The sequence below is a fragment of the Prinia subflava genome, chromosome 9 (assembly GCF_021018805.1).
Source record: "Prinia subflava isolate CZ2003 ecotype Zambia chromosome 9, Cam_Psub_1.2, whole genome shotgun sequence".
In the NCBI taxonomy this organism is placed as follows: Eukaryota; Metazoa; Chordata; class Aves; order Passeriformes; family Cisticolidae; genus Prinia; species Prinia subflava.
In genome coordinates, this window is record NC_086255.1 from 868,360 (window position 1) to 880,851 (window position 12,492).

The 12,492-nt window shown below is 56.2% G+C and overlaps 1 protein-coding gene across 1 annotated transcript in view; it reads left to right on the forward strand.

Annotated features, from left to right (window-relative positions):
- TCERG1L (transcription elongation regulator 1 like) overlaps positions 1–12,492 on the forward strand; it is a 51,319-nt gene that overhangs the window by 30,321 nt on the left and 8,506 nt on the right. Inside the window, exons 6-9 of the mRNA XM_063406440.1 lie at positions 3,515–3,609; positions 4,683–4,771; positions 8,179–8,333; positions 11,289–11,358. Coding sequence (XP_063262510.1) covers positions 3,515–3,609; positions 4,683–4,771; positions 8,179–8,333; positions 11,289–11,358 — 409 coding nt within the window. The remainder of the gene's footprint in view (positions 1–3,514; positions 3,610–4,682; positions 4,772–8,178; positions 8,334–11,288; positions 11,359–12,492) is intronic.

Here is a 12,492-nt window from a genome sequence, read left to right on the forward strand (position 1 = left end):
AGGGTGCTCCTGCCCTGGCCTCACCCGGGGTTCCTGAGCCTGGGGAGAGAGAAACAGCCTGGGGTTATTTTCCTCTTTCCATTGCACTGAGGGCAGACACTCAGTGTTCAGCTGCAGGTGTAAAACTGAATGGCTCCTGCTGTGCACAGGGGCTTTTAGGCTTCCCTTTCTCATTTTATTTTATTGTTTGTTTTGTTGGTTGATGTTGTTGTTGTTTTGTTAATTCCCATTTCTTTTCCATGTGCTGACTGCCCAGAATGCTGTGGCAGCGTGTTCCACATGGGAATGCTTGAGGAGCTGCCTGCTGCAGGAGCTCACCCATGGGTGCTGCACCCGAGGGTGTCCCTAGGGCCTGGGCTGTGCTGGGAGGGAGATTTCCCAGGGGGGGAAAAGGAGAAGGAGATTTCAGAGAAGGGAAAAGAAGAAGGAGATTTCCCAGGAGGGAAAAGGAGAAGGAGATTTCCCAGGAGGGAAAAGGAGAAGGAAGTTTCCCAGGAGGGAAAAGGGGAGGGAGTTTTCCCAGGAGGGAAAAGGGGAGGGAGTTTTCCCAGGGTGGGGGAAAGGAGGGGGAGATTTCAGAGAAGGGAAAAAGGATGGGGAGCTTTCCCAGGAGGGAAACAGCCTGCCTGGGCTGTTGCAGCCCAGAGTGTTTCCCTCAGGAGCTGGGGGAGGCTCAGGAGCAGTGGCTGTGTGCCCACCCCAGCACCTCCCTGCTCTGAGCCTCATCCTCATCCATTAATGTCCAAGGCAATTTCTCTGTGCTGGACTTTCCTTTGCACAAACCAGAGCTCCCAGAATGGTTTGGGGTCTCCTATTCCAGTTTCCATCTGCCAGTTGGCATCTGTGTGTTCCTGGCTGGCAGGGTGGGCAGGCCCTGGCACAGGGTGAGGCTGTGGCTGCCCCTGGATCCCTGGCAGTGCCCAAGGCCAGGCTGGACACTGGGGCTGGAGCAGCCTGGGACAGTGGGAGGTGTCCCTGCCATGGCAGGGGTGGGATGAGATGAGCTTTAGTGTCCCTTCCAACCCAACCCATTCCAGGATTTGTGTTAAAGCTTCCAGAGCCAGGGAATGTTTTCCTGTCTCTCAAGCCCACGTGCCTGTGCCTGTACATGGATGAAATACATGGCTACCTCTCAAATCAGCAGCCAATGGGGACTATAAAAAGCACCAACATCACCTCTGGGCACTGCTTGTGCCCTCTCAGGGTCTCCCTGGGGCACTGCTGGTCCTGGGGCTGGCTCTGTGCCACCCCTCTGTGCCAGGCTTGCTGAGGGAGGGATGTCCTTCCCTTCCCTTCCCTTCCCTTCCCTTCCCTTCCCTTCCCTTCCCTTCCCTTCCCTTCCCTTCCCTTCCCTTCCCTTCCCTTCCCTTCCCTTCCCTTCCCTTCCCTTCCCTTCCCTTCCCTTCCCTTCCCTTCCCTTCCCTTCCCTTCCCTTCCCTTCCCTTCCCTTCCCTTCCCTTCCCTTCCCTTCCCTTCCCTTCCCTTCCCTTCCCTTCCCTTCCCTTCCCTTCCCTTCCCTTCCCTTCCCTTCCCTTCCCTTCCCTTCCCTTCCCTTCCCTTCCCTTCCCTTCCCTTCCCTTCCCTTCCCTTCCCTTCCCTTCCCTTCCCTTCCCTTCCCTTCCCTTCCCCAGGCAGGAGGAGGCTGGGGTGGGCACTGCCCACTGTGACCTCCCTTGTGCCTTGACCCTCCTTTGTGCCAGAGGACCAAAGTGCCTGGGAAAGCTTTGATTCCAAATTACCAGATATCCAGGGAAGGGAAGGAAGAAGAATTTAGAAAGAAGATGAATTTAGAGCCCCTTTTGATGAGTATCAGCAGCTTCCTGCTCCTTTAATGTGGAAATTAATGGCTCTGGTTTGTAAATCTTCTTTCTTTGCTCCCCATAAAGCCATCTTCTGAGCAAAATGCCATGGATTTAATGTTTTATTATTCTGAGATATTCTGAGGGAAGCAGAGTCAAATGGGGGCCTGCTCTGTACCTGGAGTAATTTTTAAATAATTGGAGTAGAATTTAGAGGTGACTCTGCCACGCAGAAGCACAGAATCCAGACTGGTTTGGGCTGGAAGCTCATCCCATTCCCCCCTGGCATGGCAGGGACACCTCCCACTGTCCCAGGCTGCTCCAGCCCCGGTGTCCAGCCTGGCCTGGGGCACTGCCAGGGACCCAGGGGCAGCCAGGGACACGCGGGAGGGGGCTGGGGACACCCCCAGCCATGGAAAGGTACAGAGGAGTCACACACACCTTGTTCTCCCTGCTGCAGGAGGGATGGGCCAGCTCACCTTGGCTCCACGCCCAAACACGTGTTTGAAGAGGGCAAGCAGACAAAATAAAAAAACCCCAAATTAAGACAATCCCGTATTTCTTAACGTCTTCCTGTGCACATTCCTCTGTTGGTGTGGTTGGGTTTCTGTCTCACTCCTGCTCCCTGCCTTCCCCTGCTGTCCCTTGATGCCTCTCTGCCGTGGCTTTTTGTAGGCAGCAGACGTTTCAGGGTTTAGGATTTCAGGATGGAGACAGCTGTCTGTGAAGGGGAAGGAAATGTCATTTCCCTGCTTCCAGTGGAAATCAATGCAGCATTCCCTGGGGATTCCCAGAGAGGTTACCCAAGCACTGCAGGATCTGCAGGCTGGGAACAGGGGGTGGCTGGGGGTGCCAGGGGGAAGGGGATCAGAGAATCAGGGAATGCTTTAGGTTGGGAAAACCCTCTGAGATCCTGGAGGTCAGCCCTGAACCCAGCCCTGCCCTGCCACCCCTGCCCGTGTCCCTGGGGAGGTCCCCTGGGGGCTCAGGGAAGGCAGGACACCCCACTCTGCAGGAGAAGGGAATCCAGTGACCTCACCCCTGATCATTAACAGCTCTGTTAATTAATCAATACAGCCTGGCCCCTGATGAGTGACAGCCACATCCAATAAGGATGAGTGAGATTAAAGAGGAGGTGAGCTGGGGAGGGGAATCATGAATCAGAGGGTTCCTGGGGGGAGAGAATCCCTGCAGTGAGGTCAGCATGGGAGTGCAGTCAGAGCCTGGTGGAACCTGCAGTCACAGCCTGCAAACTAATCCCTGCAGCCACAGTCTGGCTGGGTAAAAGCTGCAGTCAGACCCTGCACACCAATCCCTGCAGTCAGAGGCTGCAAGGGAAACCCCCAGCAGGATCTTGCTGCAGCCAGAGGCAGGGAATGGTTGGAGTTAAGATGACTAAGCCACAAAGAGGGATAAACCAGGGCCCTTTTCATGCTGTGTTTAACAAGAAGTCTGTGTCTCAGCTCATTTTTTCCCTCTAACAAGAGGGCTGCTGCATCACTCTCAGTGTGATAAAGAGCTCTTGGATGTGCTCTGCTAAAATGTGGTGTTTGTGGAGGAGGTGCATCCTGGGCACAAGGGGGGTGAGTGAATAAAGGAGGAGGAGGTGGCAGGAGAAGGCTCAGAGCCACGGGCAGCAGTCTGGGTTTTCTTCAGAATTTTGGTTTGTTGTGAGTTTGTTGGTTTACATTAAGAGAGCTCCTTTCCCCTCACAGATCGTGGCAAGGAATCCAGCAGAGCCTCCTGCCCCCCGACGCTGATTCTGCACACGGAGAGGAAGAGTGTCCCCACGGGCAGTGACAGTGACAAGGTCTGTCCTGGAGCCTCTTCCAGAGCCTCCTGGAACCTCTGAGCTGCACAAATCCGGGGCAGGACTGGCCTGGCCAGAGCTGTGCTGGACACTCAGGATCCTTCCCTGCCATGGATTTAATTTATCGTGGAGCTGTGCAGGAGCTCTGGCACTGCCAGAGGATTGGAGGGGACACTCAGGGCTGGTTTGCTCCCCACAGAATCCCAGACTGGTTTGGGTTGGAAGGAACCCCAAATCCCCCCAGTGCCCCCCTGCCATGGCAGGGACACCTCCCACTGTCCCAGGCTGCTCCAGCCCCAGTGTCCAGCCTGGCCTTGGGCACTGCCAGGGATGCAGGGGCAGCCACAGCTGCTCTGGGCACCTGTGCCAGGGCCTGCCCACCCTGCCAGGGAACAATTCCTGATTCCCAAGATCCCATCCAGCCCTGCCCTCTGGCAGTGGGAGCCATTCCCTGTGTCCTGTCCCTCCCTGCCTTGTCCCCAGTCCCTCTCCAGCTCTCCTGGAGCCCCTTCAGGTCCTGGCAGGGGCTCTGAGCTCTCCCTGGATCCTTCTCCTCTCCAGGTGATCCCCCCCAGCTCTCCCAGCCTGGCTCCAGCCCTGGGATCATTTGGTGCCTCCTCCACACTCTCTCCAGCAGCTCCAAACATTTTTCACCGTGTGAGGGGACAGAGGAGCAGCAGGGGACAGTGAGTCCCTGCTGCAGGGGGATGTCCCTGAGCAGGCCCAGAGGAGCTCAGGGAGCCCCGTGCTGGCTCAGGGCCTCCCTGGGCTCGGGGAGCTCAGTCCTCCCCTGGCTGGTGCCACTTGGATTTATCCTCATCCCACTCCCCATGGGAGCTCTTGGCATGGACAGCACGTCTTGGCTGCCTTTTCATTTATGCTGCTCTACATGGGGAGGCATTTCTGTAATTCCCATTTATCTGGGCTGTTCCAAAGGCAGCTGGCTGTCCACAAAGCCTCTCCTGGAATTCTGGCCATAGGGTGGTCCCCTCCAGGCTGAGGGGGGATCAGTACACCAGGAAGAGCTCTGTGCACTGCTTTATTTGTGAACTCCCCTCTCTGTGTCTCTCCAGGATCACTCCTTCAAGCTGGTGACTGAGGCTGACAGCGCTCCCAGCGGGAACAAGCCCGTGGCATCCACCCCAGTGCCAGGATCCCCGTGGTGAGGAGCTGAGGAGCCCTTCCCCAGTGCCACCCCCCTCCGAACGCGCCCACCTGGGCTGGGACACGGGGACAGCACTGCCAGGGGCTCAGCAGCACTGCTGGGACACGGGGACAGCACTGCCAGGGGCTCAGCAGCACTGCTGGGACACGGGGACAGCACTGCCAGGGGCTCAGCACTGCTGGGACACGGGGACAGCACTGCCAGGGGCTCAGCAGCACTGCTGGGACACGGGGACAGCACTGCCAGGGGCTCAGCAGCACTGCTGGGACACGGGGACAGCACTGCCAGGGGCTCAGCATGGCTGGGACATGGGGACAGCACTGCCAGGGGCTCAGCAGCACTGCTGGGACACGGGGACAGCACTGCCAGGGGCTCAGCACTGCTGGGACACGGGGACAGCACTGCCAGGGGCTCAGCCCTGCTGGGACATGGGGACAGCACTGCCAGGGGCTCAGCAGCACTGCTGGGACACGGGGACAGCACTGCCAGGGGCTCAGCAGCACTGCTGGTCCCTGCTGCAGCTTCTGGCAGAGCCTCTCCTCATTAGTCATGGCCTGGGAAGGATGTGGGAGGGAGCCCCGAGCAGCAGCAGCGCCCTGGGGTCTGCAGGAGCAGCAGCAGCAGCGCCCTGGGGTCTGCAGGAGCAGCAGCAGCAGTGCCCTGGGGTCTGCAGGAGCAGCAGCAGTGCCCTGGGGTCTGCAGGAGCAGCAGTGCCCTGGGGTCTGCAGGAGCAGCAGCAGTGCCCTGGGGTCTGCAGGAGCAGCAGCAGCAGTGCCCTGGGGTCTGCAGGAGCAGCAGCAGTGCCCTGGGGTCTGCAGCAGCAGCAGCAGCAGTGCCCTGGGGTCTGCAGGAGCAGCAGCAGTGCCCTGGGGTCTGCAGGAGCAGCAGCAGCAGTGCCCTGGGGTCTGCAGGAGCAGCAGCAGTGCCCTGGGGTCTGCAGGAGCAGCAGCAGCAGTGCCCTGGGGTCTGCAGGAGCAGCAGCAGCAGTGCCCTGGGGTCTGCAGGAGCAGCAGCAGCAGTGCCCTGGGGTCTGCAGGAGCAGCAGCAGTGCCCTGGGGTCTGCAGGAGCAGCAGCAGCAGTGCCCTGGGGTCTGCAGGAGCAGCAGCAGCAGTGCCCTGGGGTCTGCAGGAGCAGCAGTGCCCTGGGGTCTGCAGGAGCAGCAGCAGCTCCCTGGGGTCTGCAGGAGCAGCAGCAGCAGTGCCCTGGGGTCTGCAGCAGCAGCAGTGCCCTGGGGTCTGCAGGAGCAGCAGCTCCCTGGGGTCTGCAGGTGGGCTCTGCCTCGCTGTGCCTCAGCTCCCCTGGGGCCTGCCTTGAGCAGAGAGCAGATGCAGCATTTGTAGGAAATGGTGCTGCTGCTTTCCAGGGCTGGATCCTCTCTCCCAGTCCTTGAGGGACCCTCCCTGCCTTGCAGAGCTGCTGTTGGTGCAGGGGGTGTCTGACACAGCCTGTGGCTCATGGCCCTCATTCCCTGAGCACATTCCCAGGCAGGTGACAACAGGAGCGGGGTCAAGCTCTTGGGATATTTCTAAATAGAGAAACCTTTCTGCACTTCCTGGCCTGAGTGGTTGACAGAGGATTTCTACCTCCTTTCCCCCTGTAATAACTAGGTTGTACCTAGGGGCTGACACCCATGGGATCTTTGCTCCAAGCCCTGTCCTGCCTGGCCTTGGACACTTCCAGGGATCCCACCTAACCCTGCCAGCCAAGTCTGTCTGTACCCAAATGCTGGATTTCCCCTTCCTCCTGGAAGAGCTGTGGTATTTCCAGAGCCTTGGCTGGGGCTGTTCCTGCCCGTCCCGTGGTGTTCTCCAGGAGGGGTCGGGGTTTCTGGGAGAGCAGAGCTTCCCACAGTCCCATAACTCCTCCAAATCATTCCAGCTCAGAGAAAGAACCTCTCATGTGAGAGATCCAGTGGTTTGTGGTCCAAACCACCGTGCTTGAAAAGAAACATGAAGTATTTATGAAGTATTTATAGTATGTGTACTATGTATTATATAGAGCTACATAGATACTGAGTTAGGAAGGTTATTAAAGATATTTATCATCTGCATGTCACTGAATCCAGGATGCCCAAACTTCCATGGGTTTGTACAGCCAATTTTTGGGATCTTACCTGTCCTATACAGGGTGTGTTGGGCTATTTTATGGCAACACTCTGCACTGAGGGAGCACTTTTCTTATTTCCAGTCCTTTACTTGGACTCTTTTAAACCCATCTTTACTCCCTGCTTTTGATAACAATTAAGCATCAGAGCCTGTAATTATGAGGTTTGTTCCTTCCAGGTATTTTTGCTTCAGAGAGCAACACTTTCCTCCCTGCAGTGTGTGTGTCTCAGTCAGAGTGGGTTCAGCTCTCACTGGGATTCAGGAGGTGCCAGCCCGAGATGGAAATTCTGGTTTTTATTTACATACAAATTTAGGGACGTACACCTTCAGGTTTTTGGACGTCTGTTAAGGGTGGTGCAATTGTTATTTTTGAATTATCTTGGCTGGTTCCAAATGAATGTCAGGACAAGGAGCTGAACTGCTGCTGTGCGTGTTTTCCCTGGCCAAGGCCAGGGCTGTGCCCGGCGCTGCAGAGCTCGGTCACGTTTGGAAAATCCCAAAGAGAGCCCTAATTCCATCCTGAGGATGTGGGGCAGGGCCTGGGCTGTGGGGACCTGCAGGAGGTGGGGGCTGCCTGGGGAGGGCACAGGGATGCCACTGGGAATGCCACTGGGATGCCATGGGGATGGCACAGGGATGTCATGATGATACCATTGGAATGTCACGAGGATGCCATGGGGATGGCACAGGGATGCCATTGGGTGGCATTTGGGATGGCATGGGAGTGGCATGGCCAAGGCAAAGGGATGTCATTGGAATGCCATGGGGATAGCACAGGGATGCTGTGGGGATGGCAAAGGGATGGCACAGGGATGGCACAGGGACACTGTGGGGATGTCATTAGGATGGCACAGGGATGCTGTGGGGGTGTCACTGGGATGGCACAGGGATGGCACAGGGATGCCGTGGCTGCACCTCTCCCCCCCAGCACACAGCTGAGGCTCCCATGGCCAGTGCCAGCCCGTGCCACCAAGGCAAGGCCCACACAGCCCCACGGCTCCTGCCCCTGGCTGCTCCCAGCCACGGAACCTGGAATGGCTTTTCCTGAGTGCCCTTCCTGGGAGCACTGTGACCTCACCTGCTCCTTTTGCCCTTCCCTGACAGAACATTTCACTGCTGCTTTTTGGGGCTGTTTCATCCCTCCCTGTGCCCGTGTGGGGGTGAGCACAGGGTTCCCTGCCCGGGAGGGCTGGCAGGGCTGGGGTCCCTGGGGTGTCCCCGGGGTGTCCCTGGGGTGTCCCTCGGGGCTGGTGCCCGGTGGCTGGCCAGGCTCTGAGGCTGCTTTGTGCTTGGAGCAGGTGTGTGGTCTGGACTGGAGATGACCGGGTGTTCTTCTTCAACCCCGCCATGCAGCTGTCGGTGTGGGAGCGCCCGCTGGACCTGCGGCACCGCGGGGACATCAAGCGCCTGCTCGAGGACCCCCCGCACAAGCGCAAGCTGGAGCCTGCACCAAGTAACTAAAGCCTGCCCTGTCCCCCCTCCCCGGGCTCCAGCAGCCCCTGGACCCGGGGCTGGGTGTGCTCGGGGGAGGCCTGAGGGCTGGAATTACAGCGGGCGTCCTGGGGAGATTCCCGACCCAGGAACAATTGGTGGTGTTGGCTGCAAGCTCCTCGTTCTCACTGGGATGCTGAGGGACAGAGCCTCCCTCAGTGCAGGAGCAGGTGTCTCCCCACGGGAGCTGGCTCTGTGATGGATGAACCCCTCTGAGAAGGCGCAGTGTGTTCATTGCCTGAGCTCAGGGTGTGCATTAGGAATGCATTGCTGCATGGCTCCTGCACGGCTGAGGAGCGCCCAGCAGTGCAGGGGGATCCCAGCAGTGACCCTCCAGTGGGCACTGAGAGCCCGGGTGCAAAGGCTCCCCTGCTCCTGGGGGCTGCTCTGGCCCTGCCAGTGCTCCCGAGGTTCCCCACTGGCTGTACTGGTGTCCCTTGCTGGGGGACAGCAGCCGTGGGAACTGCCTGCTTGGAATTGTTAATGTTCTGATTTGGGTGGTGCCACCATCCTTCAGCTGCTGCTCGTTGCTCACTGGGGAGGGAGGGGAGTCGAGGGGGAAGGAAGGGAAACTTTTGGGATTGTTTCCAGGTGCTGTTTGATACCTGGCCCGGGCTGGTGGCACTGCCAGGCTGCAGGACCTGCCCCGTGCCCCAGGACAGCAGGGATGGGCACTGACCCACGGGGACAGCTGCCAGTGAACCCCTGCAAACCCCCAAAGAACCCCTGCAAACCCCCAAAGAACCCCTGCAAACCCTTAATTAACCAAAGCAAACCCAAATCATCACTGCAAACCCCCAAATAGCCACTGCAAACCCCAACTGCAAACCCTTAATTAATCAAAGGAAACCCCCTAATTAACCACTGCAAACCCCAAATAACCCCAGCAAACCCCAGCTAACCAAGAGCCCCCGTGCCTGCAGGGAGATAAAAGTGAGCCATTATCAGTTTTCCTGCCAGCAGAAAGGCAGCTCCAGGGAGGGCTCTCTGTCTGTGTCCTCCTTATCACCACAGCCTGTAATTACATTTTTCTCGATGAATTTCCATAGCAGGTGCTTGTATATATATATTTCTGTATAATTTAACAAGAACTTTAGCTGTGGGTCTAATTCCTCCAAAGCCTATCTGCTGCAATTCATTCTTCAGGAGGAAAACAGAGCTTTTAATTGCAGGATGTATTGAAAGCTCAGTGAATTCCTGCCAGGGGGCGGCCAGAGACGAAGCTGAGGGTCATTGTTCATGGTCTCTATCATTGTTCCTGCTCTGTAATTAATTAACAAAAGAGTCCAAAGTCAGGGCTGATAGGTGCCACTTGAAAAATCTGTTTTTTGCTGCATTCCATCCTTTTCATGTATTATCTCTACCACAGAGATTTGATTCATGCTCCTGTTTTTTTATGGCTGTGACTTTCATTGTTGTTAAACAGTTTTAATCTTCCCTGCTATAATTGGGCCTTGTGGTTGCTCAGTGTTGGAGCAAGCTTATAATTAGTGTAGATTAGCTCTGAGGTGAGGGGGATTATTTGTTACCTCTTCTCTTAGCTTGTAATCTCCAGTAAATAAATAACACAAACGAGCTGAGTGTTCCCAACAATGCTTCCCACGTTTATTTAGCTGAGTGGCTGCTGCTGAGTTTTAATTGGAATTTTCATATCAAACATCTTAAAAAAAAAAGATGTCAAGCGAAGTTATCCATGGGATGCCCTGGGTTGTCTCTGCTGAAGGATCAAGTGCTTTTTAAATTTGGGCAATGAAAAATTACTCATTTCTCACTTTCTCCTCCTCCACCGAGGGTTTGTTCCAGGAGATGGATGTGGCTCTGCCCTCAGGGGTTCCCATCAGGGCATCCCTGGGGCTGGGGAGGAGGGCAGCTCCTGCCAGGGCCCAGAGCCACTTACCTGCTTTGATCTCCTTCAGCTGCTCCAGGTTCGGGCTGTTCCAGCTAATTAATAGGAAATGGGCATTATGGAATCATCAAATCCTGGAATGGTTGGGTTGGGAGAGACCCCAAATCCCCCCCAGTGTCCCCCCTGCCATGGCAGGGACACCTCCCACTGCCCCAGGCTGCTCCAGCCCCAGTGTCCAGCCTGGCCCTGGACACAGAATTCCTCCTGGAAAGCAGGGATGGTGCAATTTCCCGAATTCCTAGGGAGGTTTGGAGCCTTGGGCACTCAGGCAGGAATCTGGGCCCATCCTAAAGCCCAGGAGTGTTCCCAGCCCCTGTGCTGGGGACCCCCAGTGCAGGGAGGTGACTTCAGGCACTGTGTCCCTTGGGCTCTGGGGAGAACTGCAGCTGGCAGAGGTGAACAGAAAACGTGTCAGGACTCAGGATTTGTTCTCCTTGTTGCAGTCTGTGAGTGAAAACCCAGGCTCTGAGTCCCCCAGGGAGCCGTGTCCAGGCAGAGCAGGGTGACCTGGCCCTGGAGCTGCCCTGCAGGCTCACGGTGGGGGCTGCTGGAGCCCCCAGCCCTGCCGGGCGCTGCTGGAATTCCTGGGAAAGCACCTGGGGCTGCCTGACCCAGCAGGAGGGGTGGGCAGGGGGAAGCTCTGGGGGGGTTACCCCAGTGAATCCCTCGGGCTGTCAGCACGGAAAGGATTTTGCAGGAATGTCTGCAGCTGCATTTTGAAGGAAAGGGAGGAGAGAGGATCAGGTGAAACAATAATGAGATTTAAAGCAATCATGTCATGAATGAGGAATGAGGAATGAGGAATTTTGCCGACTGGAAATGGTCACTTTATTGCTGTCGCTTCCATTTGGATGAAGATTTTATTAAATACTTGTTATTTTTAACACCCTCTGTGGGGGGTGAAAGCCAGGAAATACCTGAGCAGCCAAGAGCAGGGCAGAGAAGCCAGTCTGAGGAATTTGTATTCCCATTCATCTCCTTCAAATCTGATAATGGCTTATTTCTTTTCAGCAGACAAGTGTGTTAGCTCTTGTCCAGGGGATGAAAATGATGATCTGAGCATCAAAACGAAGAGAAATAAGTAAGTCCCAAAGTTTACCTCTCTGTATTGAATGGTGGGAGGGGTTGGTACAAAGCAGGGCAGTTCAAATGCAGTTTTTGTTCTGGGTGGGTAAAGGATTCTCCAGGAGTGCAGCCCTCCCCAGAGCCAGGATCCTCTGCAGCCTCTGTTTCCCATTTTTGTCTGGGGAACTCTTTCTTTATGAGCTGGTTACAAACAGGCTGCCAGGGTTATTCCAAAGGCACTGGATAAAAGCTTCCCCTCACTGAAGTGCAGCAGGGTTTTTTCCCTGCTCTCGGGTTTGCAGGCTCAGAACCAGCCCCAGGTGCTGCTGTTCCTGACCTTTATTCCCTCGTGTGCTTCTCATTCTCCTCAGGTCAGGATGGAAAAGGCAATCCTGAGGTGTGCACACTTCCCAGATCCCCTCCACGTGTCCTTCCCAGCGGGCAGGCACAGGGTTTGGGGTGGATTATTACAGAGGTGCTGAACTGAATCCTTTATTGCAGTGTTTGCCATGAATAAAAGACCCCTTTAAGGTCCCCCCTCCTTGGCAGGGGCTGTATGGAGCTGCCACTTTGCTGCCCCTTGGATGTGGGTGTGAGGTGCCTCTGCTGGCCCTGGGTGAGCATCCTGGCCCCCAGGAGCTGCTGCAGCTGCCACGGCCCCAGGTCTGGCCCCAGCTGCAGCTCTGGGGGAGCTCCCCCTCTGTGAGTGCCCACAGGCTCCAGGACACCCTAATTCCACATATTATGGCAGAGTCCAACTCATTCATAATTGAATTGTTGGGATATTGTAGAGACACTGCTGGATTTGCGTGGTTTGGGACATTTCCCAGGAGTCTGGCAGGATTTGGGGCTGACCCAGGGGCTCTGCCAGCGTTGGGTTTTTCAGGGGAGCTCCAAAGGGATGTGGAGTTTTGCTGCCTTGATAATTTGGGCATTAATTTTCAGCAGGGCTCCCAAAGTCTGCAGATGAGCCTACAAAATGCAGAGATAGGCAGGGATCTGGCAGAGGGGTGAACGCTGCTGTTGTGTGGTTCTTTCTCTCCCTTAAAAGTCTTTTGTCCTCCTGCAGAAGGAATAATTTTGAATGTGGGACTGTCCATATTCATGTCCTGTTGTCCTGGGAGGATGAAGAGGATTGAATCCCCCAGCA